Raw genomic sequence first — 21,941 nt, forward strand, 5'->3', positions numbered from 1 at the left:
CCCACTCTTCCACCAAGGCACCTGCAAGTTCCCGGACATTTCTGGGGGTAATGGCCCCTAGCCCTCACCCTCCGATCCAACAGGTCCCAGGCGTGCTCAATGGGATTGAGATCCGGGCTCTTCGCTGGCAATGGCAGAACACTGACATTCCTGTCTTGCAGGAAATCACGCACAGAACGGGCAGTATGGCTGATGGCATTGTCATGCTGGAGGGTCATGTCAGGATGAGCCTGCAGGAAGGGTACCACATGAGGGAGGAGGATGTCTTCCCTGTAACGCACAGCGTTGAGATTGTTTGCAATGACAACAAGCTCAGTCCGATGATGCTGTGACACACCGCTCCAGACCATGACGGACCCTCCACCTCCAAATCGATCCTGCTCCAGAGTACAGGCTTCGGTGTAACGCTCATTCTTTCGACGATAAACGCAAATCTGACCATCACCTTAGTGAGACAAAACCGTGACTCATCAGTGAAGAGCACTTTTTGCCAGTCCAGTCTGGTCCAGCGACGGTGGGGATGTGCCCATAGGCGACATTGTTGCTGGTGATGTCTGGTGAGGACCTGCCTTACAACAGGCCTACAAGCCCTCAGTCCAGCCTCTCTCAGCCTATTGCGGACAGTCTGAGCACTGATGGAGGGATTGTGCGTTCCTGGTGTAACTGGGGCAGTTGTTGTTGCCATCCTGTACCTGTCCCGCAGGTGTGATGTTCGGATGTACCGATCCTGTGCAGGTGTTGTTACACGTGGTCTGCCACTGCGAGGACGATCGGCTGTCCATCCTGTCTCCCTGTAGCGCTGTCTTAGGCGTCTCGCAGTACGGACATTGCAATTTATTGCCCTGGCCACATCTGCAGTCCTCATGCCTTCTTGCAGCATGCCTAAGGCACGTTCACGCAGATGAGCAGGGACCCTGGCCATCTTTCTTTTGGTGTTTTTCAGAGTCAGTAGAAAGGCCTCTTTAGTGTCCTAAGTTTTCATAACTGTGACCTTAATTGCCTACGGTCTGTAAGCTATTAGTGTCTTAACGACTGTTCCACAGGTGCATGTTCATTATTGTTTATGGTTCATTGAACAAGCATGGGGAAACAGTGTTTAAACCCTTTACAGTGAAGATCTGTGAAGTTATTTGGATTTTTACAAATCATCTTTGAAAGACAGGGTCTTGAAAAGTGACATTTCCTTTTTTGCTAAGTTTAGGAGTTGTAACGGGTGCTTTATAATAGATGCACACACAAGCCCTCCCTTGCACATTAACACACAGAAACACCCAAGTACAGAGGCATGTATGCCTGATGGCTATCAATAGATTGATGCCAGCTGACACCTAACTAATTATCCTTGGAATGTGACGAAAGGGGAGGGGGGAGAGGAGCATGGGAGGAGTAGCACAGCTGCCTCAGGAGCTCCAGGGCTCTCCTGCTCTTCTGGGCCACGTCCCAATAATGGCCTGAATAAACTTCCTCTCCTTGTCTCCTTTCCTCACCAAGTCACGTCCCAATAGTCTGTAATTCGTTTCTCTCCTTTCCTCGCTGTCAGAACAGCCCCATCCAGCCCTTTTCATGTATCGGGATGAGAAGGGAAGGTGGATGAGAAGTCAAGGAGATGAGAAGGGGCAGAGACTGGTGTAGTCTGGTGCCATGCTGTGGAATGTTCAGTATCTCAGGAGAGGAGAGTAGAAGGGACCCTCTCAGATTGAAGCTATAGTATCCCAACACTGTCTGCAGTGGGGGATACTACTTCATGTGACAGCATGTCATAGTTCCACCAGGCAGCAGTATGTTCAGCCTCTTTGGTAGCCATGGTGATGTAACTGTACGGTCGGGTAAATTATGGGCTGCTGCAGCGGTGTTACTTTACATGTCACCTCGTCCCCAGGCTAATTGGACAGAAGTGTGTGGTGAACAAGATTACTGTAATTGCAGCCCAGGCATTGGTTGATTCAGGCTACTAACAACAGTGGTCGGTATGTGTGGTGCTGAGGGGAAGGTTTACCAACTGGTGTGTGGGATTATTTCACCCTACTTTGTGCATGTGTTTGTGCACGTTTGTGCATTCCACTCAGTTCCCTGGTTTACTTACCGCTACACATGACCGTGACTGACCACATGTTCTCTACTCCTCCAACTCTATTTTTCCATCTCTCCTTGACCTCTATAGCCTCTGAACTCATACCAGCAACACCACTTCTCCTTACAAGACAATGTGCTATTTTAGGCTCTGTCACTTACCTAACCTCACTCTCAAACCCAACACATTTGCTGCTATCGCGCCTCAGTCATCTAGATACGCTGAACTCTTTCTACGCTACTCTTTCTACAAAATGTGTTTTACACTTTCACAGGCCCACACCCACCCGCTCACATCCTCATTCACACATAGGCGTCTAAAGAAGTTATTGCATAAGTTATTGCTGGTGTAGCGTATTCCGTTCCTACAGTCTACAGATCTGCAAATACTGAAGGTGTAACCTAGGGTCTAGGGGTTGAGTTCAAGGTTTGGGGGTTGTTTCTGGACAGGCCTAGCCGTCACTGACTGTTGTATCCCCGTGAGAACTCACATCTCCCTCAGGGCATTATTGGCTCAGGCTTAGTTAAACTTTGTTGAATGCTCAGCTGTAAACTGGGTTTTGGCAAGGCATGTTCAACTGTTTATATATTTATCCCCCTTTCTAACTCCCTCCAAGCTACTATCCCAAATCTAAATGTTTCAGAGGAGCCTGGAGGAAGAGGAATTTGTGATTTGCAGAAAGCACCTTGATTCTACTTAATTAGTCAAACACTCCAGGATTTTAATGGCGCTAGATATTTAGCCATTCTCCAAACATTGATTGGAGAATTTAAATTGGCCCCTTTTATTTTCTTGCAGTCAATTGCGTCAGTAATGACCTGTCGTGATAAGCAAGCAAAGGCCCTAACCAGAGTTTACCCCCCTCCAGAGCGACTTACAGTAGTGAATGCATACATTTCATACATTTTTTTTCTCCGTACTGGTCCCCCGTGGGAATCAAACCCACAACCCTGGCGTTGCAAACACCATGCTCTACCAACTGAGCCAAAAGGAACCCCCTCCCTAACCAGAGTTTACCCCCTCCCTAAATAAAATTATGTTTAATTGTCACATACACAGGATAGGTGCAGTGAAATTAACCCCTCCCCCAACTCCTTATGCCAAAAATGTGGATTTCAGTCACATCTAATTCGAATCTGTTCTTTTTCTTGCAATTTCAAAAGGCAGATGGAATCAGATGTTTCAAGCCACATTTCAAACCACCTTCGTAGGTGCTATGCGACTTGTCTGAACAGTCAAATCTGATTTATTTGCCCTCAAGTTAATTGACATATCTTGACAGTTTGACAAGCAAATTAGTGAATGTGCTAGAAAGCTAACAGCTACCTAGCTAGTTAGTTGACTGCTGTGGCTAGCCAAAAATGACTCCTTTTGAAAGCTGGACCGTCTTATCTTTTGAGGCTTTAAGTGTTCTTACACTATGATTTTGGAACATTCAAAGCAACTGGGAAACGTCCATGGCAGGCATTGTCACTTTAACTTGATACATAACTTCTGAGTGATAGGAAACACGAGCACCACCACCAATCAGAGTACACCCACAGATAGAACAATGAGGAAGATATTTCACCTGATGTAGAAATGTGAAGCATCCACTTGGCGTTCCCACTCACTACCAAATATGGCGGTGAGAGGAAGCCCAGTGGCCGGCAGTGGGAGAAGGTGGAACGAGATGGATTTTGGCCGACATTCTGCAAATTTCCTCATTGATTAAACCTTTAATCTCAATACAGTTTCCTGTTCCCAAAACTATAATCTCTTGTGGACAAAGTTGTCTAGACTTTACCCTTTGCTAAAGTTTTAAAAAATTGCATTGCTTAGAACAAGTGAAAAGGTGAATTGAGTTATTGCACACTTCAGAGTAGGCATTCCATAATGGAAATGTGCAAATGTATGCTTGAACGAGCCAATAGGATCTCGCGAGCTTGTGCTTGGCTCTGCCCTGCCCACCTCCTTGCTTGTTCTGCCCACCCTGACTCATTTGTTTCCATTTGAAACGACAGGCTGTGGTCTATCTTGGTTTAGTTATAAAAATCTTTGCTGCACCACTGCCACACACCAGTGGTTACTATGACAACTAGCTTGGCCGTGTCAGCTAATGACTGCTGTCTGAACACACATCTGATTTGGTCACTTATAACTAGAGGTCGACCGATTATGATTTTTCAACGCCGATACCGATTATTGGAGGACCCAAAAAATCCAGCTACCGATTAATCGGCCGATTTTTTTTTTTTTTTTAATTTTTTTTAATTATTATTTTTAAATTATTATTATTTATTTTTACATGTATTTATTTGTAATAATGACAATTACAACAATACTGAATGAACACTTATTTTAACTTAATATAATACATCAATAAAATCAATTTAGCCTCAAATAAATAATGAAACATGTTCAATTTGGTTTAAATAATGCAAAAACAAAGTGTTGGAGAAGAAAGTAAAAGTGCAATATGTGCCATGTAAAAGAACTAACGTTTAAGTTCCTTGCTCAGAACATGGGAACATATGAAAGCTGGTGGTTCCTTTTAACATGAGTCTTCTATATTCCCAGGTAAGAAGTTTTAGGTTGTAGTTATTATAGGAATTATAGGACTATTTCTCTCTATACCATTTGTATTTCATATACCTTTGACTATTGGATGTTCTTATAGGCACTTTAGTATTGCCAGTGTAACAGTATAGCTTCCGTCCCTCTCCTCGCTCCTACCTGGGCTCGAACCAGGAACACATCGACAACAGCCACCCTCGAAGCAGCGTTACCCATGTAGAGCAAGGGGGAAAACTACTCCAAGTCTCAGAGCGAGTGACGTTTGAAACGCTATTAGCACGCACCCGGCTAACTAGCTAGCCATTTCACATCGGTTACACCAGCCTAATCTTGGGAGTTGATAGGCTTGAAATCATTCACAGCGCAATGCATTGCGAAGGGCTGCTGGCAAACGCACGAAAGTGCTGTTTGAATGAATGCTTATGAGCCTGCTGCTGCCTACCATCGCTCAGTCAGACTGCTTTATCAAATCATAGACTTAATTATAACATAATAACACACAGAAATACGAGCCTTAAGTCATTAATATGGTCGAATCCGGAAACTATCATCTCGAAAACAAAACGTTTTTCTTGTCAGTGAAATACGGAACCGTTCTGTATTTTATCTAACGGGTGGCATCCCTATGTCTAAATATTCCTGTTACATTGCACAACCTTCAATGTTATGTCATAATTACGTAAAATTCTGGCAAGTTAGTTCGCAACGAGCCAGGCGGCCCAAACTGTTGCATATACCCTGACTCTGTGTGCAATGAACGCAAAATGACACAATTTCACCTGGTTAATATTGCCTGCTAACCTGGATTTCTTTTAGCTAAATATGCAGGTTTAAAAATATATACTTCTGTGTATTGATTTTAAGAAAGGCATTGATGTTTATGGTTGGAGCAACATGTACCTAAGCGATTATATGCAACGCAGGACAGGCTAGATAAACTAGTAATATCATCAACCATGTGTAGTTAACTAGTGATTATGATTGATTGATTTTTATAAGATAAGTTTAATGCTAGCTAGCAACTTACCTTGGCTTCTTACTGCATTCGCGTAACAGGCAGGCTCCTCGTGGAGTGCAACGTAAAGCAGGTGGTTAGAGCGTTGGACTAGTTAACCGTAAGGTTGCATGATTGAATCCCCGAGCTGACAAGGTAAAAATCTGTCGTTCTGCCCCTGAACAAGGCAGTTAACCCACCGTTCCTAGGTCGTCATTGAAAATAAGAATCTGTTCTTAACTAACTTGCCTAGTTAAATAAAGGTTTAAAAAAAAATATGGCGTCCAAAAATACCGATTTCCGATTGTTATGAAAACTTGAAATCGGCCCTAATTAATCGGCCATTCCGATTAATCGGTCGACCTCTACTTGTAATTTTCTGTTTGGACAGTCAGTATTCTAAAACGGATTTGAGCATTAAGGCCTGCAGTGTGAACAAGGCTTTAGTAGTATGATTATGGGGTCCTATAGGCTAGGCCAGGGGTCGGCAACCCTGTTCCTGGAGTGCCGCAGGTGCTGCAGGATTTTGTCCCAACTAGGCACCACACCTGACCAACTGACCTAATTGATCAGTTCAGTGATTGCCTAAAATCAACACACTTGGTCGACCAGGTCAGTTAAACCAAAACCATGAAGTGCCTGCGGCACTCCAGGACCAGGGTTGCCTACCCATGGGTTAGCATATATATTATATTATATATATATATATCCTTCTTGAATGTAAGTGTGTGTGGTGGGTGAGGCCGAGGTCGGTGTGGGTTGACTTTCGTAGTGTCACTCAGCAGGTTGTGGTGGTGTCAGATGATGTAATGTCCTCTCTCTCTTTTCTGTCTCCTCATGGTGCCAAAACTCCACATCGCAATTAGTTGCCTGAATTGGTGCGATAATAGTAAATATAACTATAAGTTTATAACATTAATGTGCAGCACAGTTTAAACATTGTCCCATTATCACCCACATTAGCAAACTGATTTCATTTCAAACTTCACATTTCTCTAGTATAGGCTACTTATTGTAATGACGGATATCAGCAAAATGCCGGCAATAAGTGATCGGTATGGTCGGTGTCGATAATTTTCTGTTTATTGTCCCAGATCTACTCTGTCTGTAGTGGGGAGCGTTTGGGGCTCAGTGGTCTAACTGTGTCTCTGTCTGTAGGGGGGAGCGTTTGGGGCTCAGTGGTCTAACTGTGTCTCTGTCTGTAGGGGGGAGCGTTTGGGGCTCAGTGGTCTAACTGTGTCTCTGTCTGTAGGGGGGAGCGTTTTGGGCTCAGTGGTCTAACTGTGTCTCTGTCTGTAGGGGGGAGCGTCAAAAAGTATTTGATCCCCTGCTGATTTTGTACGTTTGCCCAATGACAAAGAAATGATCAGTCTATAATTTTAATGATAGGTTTATTTGAACAGTGAGAGACAGAATAACAACAAAAAAATCCAGAAAAACGCATGTCAAAAATGTTATCAATTGATTTGCATTGTAATGAGGGAAATAAGTATTTGACCCCTCTGCAAAACATGACTTAGTACTTGGTGGCAAAACCTTTGTTGGCAATCACAGAGGTCAGATGTTTCTTGTAGTTGGCCACCAGGTTTGCACACATCTCAGGAGGGATTTTGTCCCACTCCTCTTTGCAGATCTTCTCCAAGTCATTAAGGTTTCGAGGCTGACGTTTGGCAACTCGAACCTTCAGCTCCCTCCACAGATTTTCTATGGGATTAAGGTCTGGAGACTGGCTAGGCCACTCCAGGACCTTAATGTGCTTCTTCTTGAGCCACTCCTTTGTTGCCTTGGCCGTGTGTTTTGGGTCATTGTCATGCTTGAATACCCATCCACGACCCATTTTCAATGCCCTGGCTGAGGGAAGGAGGTTCTCACCCAAGATTTGACGGTACCTGGCCCCGTCCATCGTCCCTTTTGATGCGGTGAAGTTGTCCTGTCCCCTTAGCAGAAAAACACCCCCAAAGCATAATGTTTCCACCTCCATGTTTGACGGTGGGGATGGTGTTTTTGGGGTCATAGGCAGCATTCCTCCTTCTCCAAACACGGCGAGTTGAGTTGATGCCAAAGAGCTCCATTTTGGTCTCATCTGACAAACACTTTCACCCAGATGTCCTCTGAATCATTCAGATGTTCATTGGCAAACTTCAGACGGGCATGTATATGTGCTTTCTTGAGCAGAGGGACCTTGCGGGCGCTGCAGGATTTCAGTCCTTCACGGCGTAGTGTGTTACCAGTTGTTTTCTTGGTACTATGGTCCCAGCTGCCTTGAGATCATTGACAAGATCCTCCCGTGTAGTTCTGGGCTGATTCCTCATCGTTCTCATGATCATTGTAACTCCACGAGGTGAGATCTTGTATGGAGCCCCAGGCCGAGGGATATTGACAGTTCTTTTGTGTTTCTTCCATTTGCGAATAATCGCACCAACTGTTGTCACCTTCTCCCCAAGCTGCTTGGCGATGGTCTTGTAGCCCATTCCAGCCTTGTGTAGGTCTACAATCTTGTCCCTGACATTCTTGGAGAGCTCTTTGGTCTTGGCCATGGTGGAGAGTTTGGAATCTGATTGATTGATTGCTTCTGTGGACATGTGTCTTTTATACAGGTAACAAACTGAGATTAGGAGCACTCCCTTTAAGAGTGTGCTCCTAATCTCAGCTCGTTACCTGTATAAAAGACACCTGGGAGCCAGAAATCTTTCTGATTGAGAGGGGGTCAAATACTTATTTCCCTCATTAAAATGCAAATTAATTTTTGATATGCGTTTTTCTGGATTTTTTTGTTGTTATTCTGTCTCTCACTGTTCATATAAACCTACCATTAAAATTATAGACTGATCATTTCTTTGTCAGTGGGCAAACGTACAAAATCAGCAGGGGATCAAATACTTTTTTCCCTCACTGTAACTGTGTCTGTCTGTAGGGGAGAGCGTTTGGGGCTCAGTGGTCTAACTGTGTCTCTGTCTGTAGGGGGGAGCGTTTGGGGCTCAGTGGTCTAACTGTGTCTGTCTGTAGTGGGGAGCGTTTGGGGCTCAGTGGTCTAACTGTGTCTCTGTCTGTAGGGGGGAGCGTTTGGGGCTCAGTGGTCTAACTGTGTCTCTGTCTGTAGTGGGGAGCGTTTGGGGCTCAGTGGTCTAACTGTGTCTCTGTCTGTAGGGGGGAGCGTTTGGGGCTCAGTGGTCTAACCCAGCCATGAGCATCATCGGGGCCGAGGATGAGGACTTTGAGAATGATCTAGACCCCGTGAGTAACTCCCTGATGACAATGAACTGTAGCGAACAATAGACTGATGAATGATCATATCTGTTCTGACCTTTCTCTCTGTCCCTCTCACATACTCCATTCTCTACCCTTCTCCTCATTCCCTGTCCACCAATGTCCTCTATCTAATCTGTCCTTCACTCTGTACTGTCTCCTTCTTCCCTCCTCCATTCCTCACCTCTCCCTCAATATATCTACTGTTTCTAATCTCCCCCCCTCTCTCTCTGTCCATCCCAGACGGTGGATGACCACAGCAGTCACTTCACCAGTATAGAGCTAGTGAAGAGTCGGCCAACCCACCTGCTGGTCTTCCTTCAGCACGTCATCCTGCAGTTCGACTGCTCCTCCCTGGTGAGAAGTGTGTGTGTGGCCTTCCCTGTGTGTGACCTTCCCTGTGGCTCAGTTGGTAGAGCATGGTGTTTGCAACACCAGGGTTGTGGGTTCGATTCCCACGGGGGGCCAGTAAAACAAAAAAATGCATGAAATGTATGCATTCACTACTGTAAGTCGCTCTGGATAAGAGCGTCTGCTAAATGACTAAAATGTAAATGTAAGTGTGTGTGTGTATGGTGGTGTATTGTCTGGTGTGTGTGTGTGGGTGATTATGTCCATGTTAGTGTGTGATGAGTGTCTGTCTGCTCCATGTGTAGCTGTGTTTCTGTGTATCTCCAGTGATATTAAGCATGCCTGTCTCTCCCTTTTATTCTGCATGCAGACACCGTGATCCACCCAGGTACTGTTACCCCTCCACAGCCCAGACAGCCTCCCTCTCCCCTGCCTGTCCCTGTAGCTAGCGATGCACCTTTTAATATACACCAGACTGTCCTCCGCCGACCATACCGATCACTTATCTGTCCTCCATGGTGTCACAATATGCTGTAGAAAGTCTGCATACGGCTGCGTAAATGACCTCCTAATAGTGTTATAGAAAATGGTTTGTGTGTGGTACTCGCATCTTCTAGCTCCCTTCCTAATTTCTCTTTCTCGCTCTCTCTTTCTCCCTTCCTCCCCCACTCAGTTGTGTTACCTCCATGCTGACCTCTTCAAGAACCTCAGTACCAAAGAGACCAAGAAGCAGTTTGTGGAGTTCTACAACAGCTTCCTGGACAAGGGCGCTGTAAGTGCAAGAAACACAGGGAGCTAAGAAGCGACTGTAGAGCCCAGAGCCAGATGGCACCTCACTGTTCTGTTCCGTACTTAGTACCTATTCTGTACCGTACTTCCTCTGGTTTCTTGCTACTGGCCGTTTGTCCGGCTGTACCCTCTATACCCCTCTTCCTCTCGCCCTGTGTGCCTTCCCCTCTCCCTCTACTCAGTGTTTCACACTTTCTCACGCTGACAAACTACTTTCTGTTTGGGTCGTGGGAATGACCTTTGGGAAAAATGGCTATTTCTATTGCTCTTTTTCTGTTTTACACTCCCTCTCTATTCTAAAAGGATACGTTTAGTGAAAGTTAATTGGAACATTCAGAGGTAGAGAGAGACTCATGGAGTAGAAATGACTTCTGTTTTCTAATTTTCCTCTTGCCTGCATAAATAAAATGGTATTCAAGTGACATCTGGTGGTGACTGTGGTGTACTGCATTGTTTGAGATTTCTATACAAATGTTGTTGTAGAAGTCAGTGTGATGCATATTATCATTATGTCAAATTAAATGTTCTCTCCCTCCTTCTCTTCAACCCACACAGATTCTCAGAGTGCAAATCCCTCACAATGTATCGTTTGAGTTGGGTAAGCCCTCCTACGATCGTTCTCTTGTCATTGTAGATAATGTAGCCGTCACACTGCTATTCCACCACTGGTCTACTCAGCATTATCTGGATAATGGTGTGTATGTAATCTCTCTGTCTCAGACCGTACCAGACCAGACCTGCTCAGTGAGGAGCAGCAGAGGAAGTTTGTCCAGGATGTCCAGTTGGCTCAGGCCCCAGAGGTGCTGCGACAGCTGGAAGACTTTAGGTGACACACCCACATCCATAGAACCAGCAGTGACCTGGTCAAAATCAGCCATATCTATGGAACCAGTGAAACAGCACCTATTGACTCACCAGTGATAACATTGGGTTAAAATAGTATCTGCCCTAAACACAAACTCTCTTGTTGCTCCCCATACACACGTGTGTACCAACTAGCCCTCAGCGATAATGTCAGACTGATCACAGTTATACAGTGTGAGATGTACATACTTAAAGGGATACTTCCTGCTGTGCCCCCTTCAGGCAGAAGAGGATGATGGGTATGACCCCTAACGCGGCAGAGCTGCTGGAGGTGGAGTCTCACTACCCCACCGATCGTATCCCCATGGAGATGAAGGAGAAGGCCGTGGCAGAGACCCTGCTGGACAAAATGTCTGAGATCCAGTGAGTAGACGGCTGGGGTGGATTATTGACTGTCATAATGCAGTACTACATGGCGTGTAGCTTTTATGTAGCTTCATAGATAAAGGTACAGTCTAATTAGCCAAGATAAACCTCCCATGGCTTCGTTTGGGGGCAAGTTTCATATGAATTAAATTAAATGCTGTGTAGTATCATGATGACATCACGGCCCTCTAGACATCACAGTTCCAGTCCCTCAGCGGACATTTCTAGAATATGGTGCCGAAATACACACATTGACACAACCAGTTCAACACACAGGGACCACTAGGGGGATAGATGGATGATTAAAGACATGGAGGAGAGAGAGTGATTTGGGGAGAAAAGAAAGAGGGACAACAGTGATTGGAACAGAGGGGGTGAAAGGGAGGAGGAGGAGAGGAAGCGGAGGGAGAAGGATAGTCAGCAGTGCCACGTTGGCAGGGAGGCTCTCCCCTGGCATGCGGCCAACCGGAGGGAGGGGGAGGATGAAGAGGGGGAGGGAGGGAGAGTAGGGGCAGTGCAGTGTTATTGATGCAGTCCGGCCGCCGGACACAGAGAGAGTGTAGGGGGAAGTTCATCTATCTCTGACCCAGTGGCCAGACACAATGAATTAACACTGGAACAAGTGAGGAGGAGAGCTGGAGACAAGCTCTTTAACCTGCAGTGAAGAGAGAGGATGAAAGACTGACTGTAAGAGAGAGACCAACAAAAGGAAAAGGGATATGCCCAATGCATAAGTCCCTTTCCTCTGGTTACTACTGTATTGTCAGTGGAGGAAGTATGAAAAGCTTGTCAGCAGGCAGTGCCAAACACATCATAAACTTACTGACTCACAATCAACTGTCTCTGTTACTGACTCACAATCAACTCTCTCTGTTACTGACTCTCAATCAACTCTCTCTGTTACTGACTCACAATCAACTCTCTCTGTTACTGACTCACAATCAACTCTCTCTGTTACTGACTCTCAATCAACTCTCTCTGTTACTGACTCTCAATCAACTCTCCTCTGTTACTGACTCTCAATCAACTCTCTCTGTTACTGACTCTCAATCAACTCTCTCTGTTACTGACTCTCAATCAACTCTCTCTGTTACTGACTCACAATCAACTCTCTCTGTTACTGACTCACAATCAACTCTCTCTGTTACTGACTCACAATCAACTCTCTCTGTTACTGACTCACAATCAACTCTCTCTGTTACTGACTCACAATCAACTCTCTCTGTTACTGACTCACAATCAACTCTCTCTGTTACTGACTCACAATCAACTCTCTCTGTTACTGACTCACAATCAACTCTCTCTGTTACTGACTCACAATCAACTCTCTCTGTTACTGACTCTCAATCAACTCTCTCTGTTACTGACTCTCAATCAACTCTCTCTGTTACTGACTCTCAATCAACTCTCTCTGTTACTGACTCTCAATCAACTCTCTCTGTTACTGACTCTCAATCAACTCTCTCTGTTACTGACTCTCAATCAACTCTCTCTGTTACTGACTCACAATCAACTCTCTCTGTTACTGACTCACAATCAACTCTCTCTGTTACTGACTCACAATCAACTCTCTCTGTTACTGACTCACAATCAACTCTCTCTGTTACTGACTCACAATCAACTCTCTCTGTTACTGACTGTCAACTCTCTATCTCCTAACTACAAAAGAGTTATTCATTTTTTCTGCCCATTTAGATTCACTTACACCATCCTCTGCTCTCCTCCACAATCCCACACTCCCCCTCGTTCAGCTGCTCCCCGTCTCTCCCCCCTCTCTCCGCCACAATATGGTGATCTCACCTCCTCTGTTTCCCATTGGTCAGTCAGTGGAATGGAGGGATGGGCTTGGCGTCCTGATTGACTTGGGGAATCCCGAGGAAACCCCTCCCCTCTCTTTATGTTAATAGAAAAGAAAAACAGTAGGATCTAATTTCCATATTCTTGCCTGCTTGTTGCATCAGACTAAAACACAGTTAAATAGTCATTTCCGCTGTCCTGAAGCATTGTTAGATTTTCCCGCCCCCCCTGCAGACAACTCCCAGAGAGCAGCTGTGCTTTGACTTCACACTTATCTTTTGCAGATAGTTAGACAGCTAGTACCTTGCCTTGTGCAGAAAAGCAGATTGAATAGATTTGTACAGATTAGATTTATGCGATTTTTGTGTTTAGTTTAAAACAATTGTCAATAGTTTCTTGTGCATTGTTTTGGGTGCAGCTATTAATGCATCTCTCATTTGTTTTATTTTTTCCCTTTTTTTGTTGGAAAGATCAGAGTATGTTCAGTAGCCTCTGCTCTGAACACAATATCACTGCAGTCAGATTTGAGTTGGATCAGGAGAAGCTTAGTCGCTTCAGATTCCACCGTCCCAAAACAGAGTTAAGAATCGGTCGAGAAAGAGCGAGGGAAAATGCCACTTAATCGACTCCGCCGGTAAGTCTACAGACTTGGCAATGTCGGCACATATCTTTCTCTCTCTATCTCTTTAATATCTATTCATCTCCTCTCTTTCAGTCCCTCCATCGTCGCAGACGAGGAGAAATGGTGAGTTCTGTGTTTCACGGTGCTGTGTGTGTCTGAACCACTTCCGTCAATGCATGCTAGACATGTTTTGTCCAGCTCCCTGCTTAGATTCATTGATGTTTTAAAGTCCATACATACATGCCTTATATTTATTTGACCTTCCTCCTCAATGAGTTTGTTTTGCTCTATAGTTGAATGTTTTGCAGGCTTCAGTACTGTAGTTGAATGTTGTGCAGGCTTCAGTACTGTAGGTGAACGTTGTGCAGACTTCAGTACTGTAGGTGAACGTTGTGCAGACTTCAGTACTGTAGGTGAACGTTGCGCAGACTTCAGTACTGTAGGTGAACGTTGTGCAGACTTCAGTACTGTAGGTGAACGTTGTGCAGACTTCAGTACTGTAGGTGAACGTTGTGCAGACTTCAGTACTGTAGGTGAACGTTGTGCAGACTTCAGTACTGTAGGTGAACGTTGTGCAGACTTCAGTACTGTAGGTGAACGTTGTGCAGACTTCAGTACTGTAGGTGAACGTTGTGCAGACTTCAGTACTGTAGGTGAACGTTGTGTAGACTTCAGTACTGTAGTTGTATGTTGTGCAGACTTCAGTACTGTAGGTGTACGTTGTGCAGACTTCAGTACTGTAGGTGAACGTTGTGCAGATCTCAGTACTGTAGTTGTATGTTGTGCAGACTTCAGTACTGTAGTTGTACGTTGTGCAGGTTTCAGTACTGTAGGTGAACGTTGCGCAGACTTCAGTACTGTAGTTGTACGTTGTGCAGACTTCAGTACTGTAGTTGTACGTTGTGTAGACTTCAGTACTGTAGGTGAACGTTGTGCAGACTTCAGTACTGTAGTTGTACGTTGTGCAGACTTCAGTACTGTAGGTGAACGTTGTGCAGACTTCAGTACTGTAGTTGTACGTTGTGCAGACTTCAGTCCTGTAGGTGAACGTTGTGCAGACTTCAGTACTGTAGGTGAACGTTGTGCAGACTTCAGTCCTGTAGTTGAACGTTGTGCAGACTTCAGTACTGTAGGTGAACGTTGTGCAGACTTCAGTACTGTAGGTGAACGTTGTGCAGACTTCAGTACTGTAGGTGAACGTTGTGCAGACTTCAGTACTGTAGGTGAACGTTGCGCAGACTTCAGTACTGTAGTTGTGCGTTGTGCAGACTTCAGTACTGTAGTTGTACGTTGTGCAGACTTCAGTACTGTAGGTGAACGTTGTGCAGACTTCAGTACTGTAGGTGAACGTTGTGCAGACTTCAGTACTGTAGGTGAACGTTGTGCAGACTTCAGTACTGTAGGTGAACGTTGCCCAGACTTCAGTACTGTAGTTGTACGTTGCGCAGACTTCAGTACTATAGTTGCATTACTTTGCCGTAAATGACATTCTGTAGCTGATGTAGACTGACTTGGTTTATGGTCTTATGGCCTCAGTTTGAAAAGCTCTTGCATTTTCCCTCTCAAGCTCCTCTCTCTACTCCTCCTTTCCTCTCTGGTAAACTTCACCCAGCATCACCCCAGCATCACCCCAGCCTTTCTCATCTCAACCCCACCCCTTTTCTCATCTCAACCCCACCCCTTTTCTCATCTCAACCCCACCCCTTTTCTCATCTCAACCCCACCCCTTTTCTCATCTCAACCCCACCCCTTTTCTCTTCTCATCTCAATCCCACCCCTTTTCTCTTCTCATCTCAATCCCACCCCTTTTCTCTTCTCATCTCAATCCCACCCTTTTCTCATCTCAACCCCACCCCTTTTCTCATCTCAACCCCACCCCTTTTCTCATCTCAACCCCACCCCTTTTCTCATCTCAACCCCACCCCTTTTCTCTTCTCATCTCAATCCCACCCCTTTTCTCTTCTCATCTCAATCCCACCCCTTTTCTCATCTCAATCCCACCCCTTTTCTCTTCTCATCTCAACCCCACCCCTTTTCTCATCTCAATCCCACCCCTTTTCTCTTCTCATCTCAATCCCACCCTTTTTCTCATCTCAACCCCACCCCTTTTCTCATCTCAACCCCACCCCTTTTCTCATCTCAACCCCACCCCACCCCTTTTCTCATCTCAACCCCACCCCTTTTCTCATCTCAACCCCACCCCTTTTCTCATCTCAACCCCACCCCTTTTCTCTTCTCTTCTCAATCCCACCCCTTTTCTCTTCTCATCTCAATCCCACCCCTTTTCTCATCTCAACCCCACCCCTTTTCTCATCTCAACCCCACCCCTTTTCTCATCTCAACCCCACCCCTTTTCTCATCTCATCTCAACCCCACCCCTTTTCTCATCTCAACCCCACCCCTTTTCTCATCTCATCTCTATCCCACCCCTTTTCTCATCTCATCTCAACCCCACCCCTTTTCTCATCTCAACCCCACCCCTTTTCTCATCTCAACCCCACCCCTTTTCTCCCTCTCTTACACGTCTATTCTTTTTATTTACAGCTCATGCTTTAGCATCCTCTATAATAGTGTATCATTACTGTTTCTGTTGCATTGTCAATATATATGCAGTTATACAGTATGTAATTTCATCACCATGAACTTTACAGAGATCTCGCTCTCCCTCCCTCTCTCTCATCCTCCAGTTCGTCGATCTTTGCAGCAGTGGCCTTCTACATGAAGCACCTAGGAGTGAAGTCCAGAGTAGCTGACAGTAAGAAGTCCAGAGGGTTCTTCAGGAGACCCCTTGGAAAGGTCTGTCTGTCTGTCTGTCTGTCTGTCTGTCTGTCTGTCTGTCTGTCTGTCTGTCTGTCTGTCTGTCTGTCTGTCTGTCTGTCTGTCTGTCTGTCTGTCTGTCTGTCTGTCTGTCTGTCTGTCTGTCTGTCTGTCTGTCTGTCTGTGTGTGTGTGTGTGTGTGTGTGTGTGTCTGGCAGCTAGCTAGCTAGCTGGACTCCACGGTCCATACCACACACCAACTTATGCAGTATTATTAGACTGTTCTTGTCATAATGTGCTCTCTCTTTGTCTCCCTTCCTCCCTCTCAGAATAAGAAGAGTGAGGAGTCCACTAAATCTAAACCGAAGGGGGGTTTTCCCAACATCCTCAGCGCCGCCGGTGGCTGGATTGCTGGCAGCAGTACGTACCAGCAGTGTCATAATATGAGATGAGATTGTACTTTATCAATACCCAAGGGGAAATTAGTTTGTCTTTCTTACGTAGTTAAAAAACAATAAATACATACTGTATGCACTACTAAATACATACTGCATACTGACGGTACAGAGAAACAGAATGGATGACATATAGTATAAGCTATGTCAGGTGTTTGATTATCGATCGCTATCTAAAAGTGGGTCTACCAGAATGACCGTAGTGCCTGTATAAGCCAAAGTCTTTGTAGAATTAAAAAGAACCCGTTGTCTTGCCCTGTGTTCTTCTTTCAGCTGAGGTCAAACTTCCTAAAGTGGAGGCTGAAGGTACCACCGTCTGGCTCTTTCATCTCCTCTTCCCCACCCCTTTATCTCTAGAATGGTTTAGTCCTTACTAATCAACCCCAATGCATGTTTGCATGTACCAAATCAAACCCGGAAGGGGATCCGAGGGGAATGCCAAGTTTTTGATTTGTTGACTTGCTGTTTTGCGTCTAGGTGTAGATTATATGATCTGTAATCACTGGTGTTTTGATAGATGGACTGACCACATACACATACGCTAGAGCTTGGGCGAAAAAACGTGATTTTTCTATACAATGTTCCTGTAGATTGTTCTGAAACCGTTATTTGGTCAACGGTAATAGCCTATGCGTTATGTTGATTCCTGCAGAAATGTGACGTTTGTGCAACTGAAATTTGATGTTTGGAGAAACGCAGATAACCATCAGAATCGGACGTCAAATTGGTAAAACCGTGAGCTCTTGTTGTACATCAAGTAGCCTAGGCCTAGCGCTGGAAGGTTGGTTGTTGTAGGATGTTAGCCTACATTTACTGATAGATGAATCAATTAGCCTACATTTACTGATAGATGAATCAATTAGCCTACATTTACTGATAGATGAATCAATTAGCCTACATGTCTATATAGCAACAAAATCACCAGCTAAGTGTTTTGAGCTCCCACTGCCATCTCAGTTGACTTGCTTGGCACTGGAAATCAATAGTCTAAAGCCCTCCCGCTAATGTAAAGTAGCCTAACTGTCCCTTTAAAACATTTAGTTTTATTGTTGTAGGCTATTTATTGTTATCGAGCAAAATAGTTACTATCATCACATTATCACTTTTTGTCCATCTCGCCCAGCTCTAGCACCTCCCCCAAACATGATTTATTGCTGATTTATCATTATCGAAACAATTGGTCAATTTATCACGACATGGATCTCCATCTCACCCAGCTAACTCTCTCTCACACACACACACACACACACACACACACACACACACACACACACACACACACACGGTCAGTCTGTCGTAGGGTTGTGAACATAGGCACTAAACTGTCCCCACCCTGAGAATGATTAACCCTCCTCTCTCACCACAGATCGGCTGATTGCCCTATACTCATCCTGTCTGTCTCCATCTGTCTCTCTCTCTCATGGGCTCTCATGGAAATGACTGACTGTTTTGACTCTTTTTTTCTCAATGTCATCCCGTTTACCATCTATTTCTCTACCTCTCTCTCTCGCTCTCTCTCTCTCTCTCTCCTCTCTCTCTCTCTCTCTCTCTCTCTCTCTCTCTCTCTCTCTCTCTCCTCTCTCTCTCTCTCTCTCTCTCTCTCTCTCTCAGTGGATAAAGAGAAGGTGAATCATGAGCGTAAAGTTTCCAGCGGCCCCTTCCCCTCTCGAGGTTCCTCTGCCCCTGATGCCGCCCCTCCAGCAATAAACAGGAAGTCTGTTTCCACAGGATCCTCCCCCCATCAGGGTTTGGAGGTCAGTGAGGGCTCAGGGGTTCACATCAGTGTGACCTCCAGCCCAGACTTCTCCCACAGCGAGACAGGTAAAGCTGATTGGACGGATACATGGTAGCATAGCAGCACCCAACCTAACTTAAGGTGTGTTCAGTGCGGTGAATCTGATGTGTGCTTTCTTCCCTCCTTTCCCAGGTCTGTTCAGCAGTCGTTCGGACCCCCAGTTGGTAGCGGAGGGGGGCGAGGTGTCCCCCGCGGGGATGGCAGGGGGGCTGGCTATATGGGAGCCCCCCTCACCCAATGAACCCCCCCTGGAGGAAAACCTGGACAAAGACAGGTGAGAGAGAGAGGTAGTAAGGGAAAGGGATAAATAGAGGAAGACAGAGATAAAAAGACGGGGGGGGGGGGGGGTCAGTGGCTATGCTAAGGCTGAGGGAGCGTGGTAAAACTCCCTCAGTGTCTCCGTCTGTCCCTGCTGTGTACTGTGCTGCCTAGCCTACCTACCACACCTTAGCCCTGCCCTGCCAGAGCAGCTCCATGTAGCGAACATCACTAACACCCACCCAGCATTTGGAGATGGACCCTTCCTGGGGCTACAGGGACCTGGTCTTCCCCTCCAGCTCCCAACCCCTCCTCCCTTCTCCTCTACCACAAATCTCTTGTTTTGTTTACCTGTTCTCCACTTTCTTTCACTCTGTGTGTGTCCATTTTTCATGTTGGTTTGCTCTTCTTCCAAAGCACCACTGCTGTCTCCTTGTTTGTGCGATGCTGACTCTGCTCAGTTGTTCAGAGCAAGTTAAGTGTATAATAGTTAACATTGTACTGTAGCGTGTCATCTTGTCTGTGTGTCTGCAGGCTAGACTCAAGTACCAGAGCTGGGGAAAGCTGGTATAACGTTGTTATGTTGTCTAAGGGTTGTGCGTCTGTCTGAGTTGGGCATTCATTGTGCTATATTTGATTTGTACAGCATTGTATCTCTACAGGCTTAAGTTCATTAAGTTGGCTTTTACTGTGCTTCAGCCGTGCGGTCCAGCTTCAGATGTGTCTGTTGTCGGCTTTATCCCAGTCCTACTGTAAGTCAAGCAGTGAGGTCTGGTTCGCTTTCATGTCTGTTGCTTGCAGAAGGCATCAGTGTGTGTGGTTCTATAGGGTTCCGCTATGTTCTGTTGTCCAGTCTTCACAGGGCTTCATGTGGTACCATGTTCAGGACAGCAGACGTGTTGTGTTTGTGGGCGAGCTTTGCTTTCTGTGGTTTTACAGTGCGTTCAGTGCTGTTAGCCTCTGTCCGTGTGCTGCAGTGGTTGATGGGGGAGTTGGAGGTTTCTAGAAAGGGGGTGTGTTACTGTTTAATGGTTGTGGTGGTTATGTAACTGTGCTGTCCCGTGTTTTTACAGACGCAAGACAAGGTGGGTTTCTACTTCTCTGCGACAGGGATACGGACACGCACTGGGTCTCATATTGATAACACACAGTCCATCCTGCGTTACTGTACACACACACACACACACACACACACACACACACACACACACACTGCATGGCTAAGTATTGTTTATCCTGTACCTTGAAGTGACGTGAGTGGGCTGTGATGTTAGAGAATAATAGTCTTCTTGTCAGTGTGTGTGTGTGAGATTGGAGGGTTGATAAGCCCAATTGATTGCCATTTAACATTGTGTAATTGAAAGGCCTTGGTACACAGACACACAGATGTTTCTAAGGACCGCTTTCTTAACTAATAGTCTTGAGGAAGATGGGCTTCCAATGTGTTTCTGATGGGGCTAGTCATTAAGCAGTAACCCAGGACTGCGTGGAGTGTCTCTATGCTTCCAATGTGTTTCTGATGGGGCTAGTCATTAAGCAGTAACCCAGGACTGCGTGGAGTGTCTCTATGCTTCCAATGTGTTTCTGATGGGGCTAGTCATTAAGCAGTAACCCAGGACTGTGTGGAGTGTCTCTATGCTTCCAATGTGTTTCTGATGGGGCTAGTCATTAAGCAGTAACCCAGGACTGTGTGGAGTGTCTCTCTGCTTCCAATGTGTTTCTGATAGGGCTAGTCATTAAGCAGTAATCCAGGACTGTGTGGAGTGTCTCTATGCTTCCAATGTGTTTCTGATAGGGCTAGTCATTAAGCAGTAACCCAGGACTGTGTGGAGTGTCTCTATGCTATGAGTCTAACCATCCATTCTCTGTCACATCTCTTGTGTGCTTTTCTTTTGATCCTCTACATTCCTTTGACATCACATTGACTTCCTCTGTAATGGTTCTCCTGCTTGGATCCACTTTATCCTAATATCTCCCCTGTCTTTGTTGTTCCACTCTGTACTCTTTGGTTTGGTCTTTTGGACCATTTCCTTGTGGTTCGTGTACTCCTCACTCCGTCTGTCTCTCTACTTCCTCTCCTGCCTTCCTCCTTATACTACCATCCTCCTTGTATTTTTCCCACCCACTGGCTTTCCTCTCACTCTCCTCTCTCCCTTCCCTCGATGTACTCTCCTCCTCCCTCCCTCCCTTCCTCCCCAGGCGTGTGGGGCGCAGTGAGAGTGCTCGTGTGGACAGACATTCCTCCCGTCGCCGTGGCTCCTCCCGGGCCAAACAGTCACGTTCCCGTAGCGACGTGGACCTGCAAGCCGCCGCCACGGCAGCACACTCCTCCCCGACCTCTCCCCACCCCTTGTAAGGCAGACTCCCTACCCTCCCTTCTCTCACAGGGGGAGAGAGGGGAGCACAGCCACAGATGGACAGAGTCACTGATGGACAGACTGACTGACTGACTATACTAACTGATGGTCAGGCAGACTGGCTGACTATATTAACTGATGGACAGGCAGGCAGACTGACTATAGTAACTGATGGTCAGGCAGACTGACTGTCTGACTATACTAACTGATGGTCAGGCAGACTGACTGACTGACTATACTAACTGATGGTCATGCAGACTGACTGACTGACTATACTAACTGATGGTCAGGCAGACTGACTGACTGACTATACTAACTGATGGTCAGGCAGACTGACTGACTGACTATACTAACTGATGGTCAGGCAGACTGACTGACTGACTATACTAACTGATGGTCAGGCAGACTGACTGACTGACTATACTAACTGATGGTCAGGCAGACTGGCTGACTATATTAACTGATGGACGGGCAGACTGACTGACTATACTAACTGATGGTCAGGCAGACTGACTGACTGACTATACTAACTGATGGTCAGGCAGACTGACTAACTATACTAACTGATGGTCAGGCAGACTGACTGACTATACTAACTGATGGACAGGCAGACTGACTGACTATACTAACTGATGGTCAGGCAGACTGACTGACTGACTGACT

The 21,941-nt window shown here is 45.8% G+C and overlaps 1 protein-coding gene across 4 annotated transcripts in view; it reads left to right on the forward strand.

Annotated features, from left to right (window-relative positions):
* The window catches only part of LOC115176707 (rho guanine nucleotide exchange factor 1), a 46,171-nt gene that overhangs the window by 12,282 nt on the left and 11,948 nt on the right, over positions 1–21,941 (forward strand). The window contains exons 2-15 of one of the 4 annotated variants that reach the window (XM_029736904.1): positions 8,769–8,855; positions 9,111–9,224; positions 9,892–9,990; positions 10,563–10,605; positions 10,728–10,833; positions 11,094–11,234; positions 13,750–13,779; positions 16,344–16,452; positions 16,743–16,833; positions 17,142–17,174; positions 18,480–18,689; positions 18,796–18,937; positions 19,995–20,006; positions 21,121–21,273. In XM_029736904.1, the coding sequence (XP_029592764.1) occupies positions 8,805–8,855; positions 9,111–9,224; positions 9,892–9,990; positions 10,563–10,605; positions 10,728–10,833; positions 11,094–11,234; positions 13,750–13,779; positions 16,344–16,452; positions 16,743–16,833; positions 17,142–17,174; positions 18,480–18,689; positions 18,796–18,937; positions 19,995–20,006; positions 21,121–21,273 (1,334 nt within the window). In that variant the 5' untranslated portion in view covers positions 8,769–8,804. The remainder of the gene's footprint in view (positions 1–8,768; positions 8,856–9,110; positions 9,225–9,891; positions 9,991–10,562; positions 10,606–10,727; positions 10,834–11,093; positions 11,235–13,749; positions 13,780–16,343; positions 16,453–16,742; positions 16,834–17,141; positions 17,175–18,479; positions 18,690–18,795; positions 18,938–19,994; positions 20,007–21,120; positions 21,274–21,941) is intronic. The other 3 variants (XM_029736905.1, XM_029736906.1, XM_029736907.1) reach the window with 3 other exon arrangements.

The sequence above is a fragment of the Salmo trutta genome, chromosome 37 (genome assembly GCF_901001165.1).
Source record: "Salmo trutta chromosome 37, fSalTru1.1, whole genome shotgun sequence".
Taxonomy (NCBI): domain Eukaryota; kingdom Metazoa; phylum Chordata; class Actinopteri; order Salmoniformes; family Salmonidae; genus Salmo; species Salmo trutta.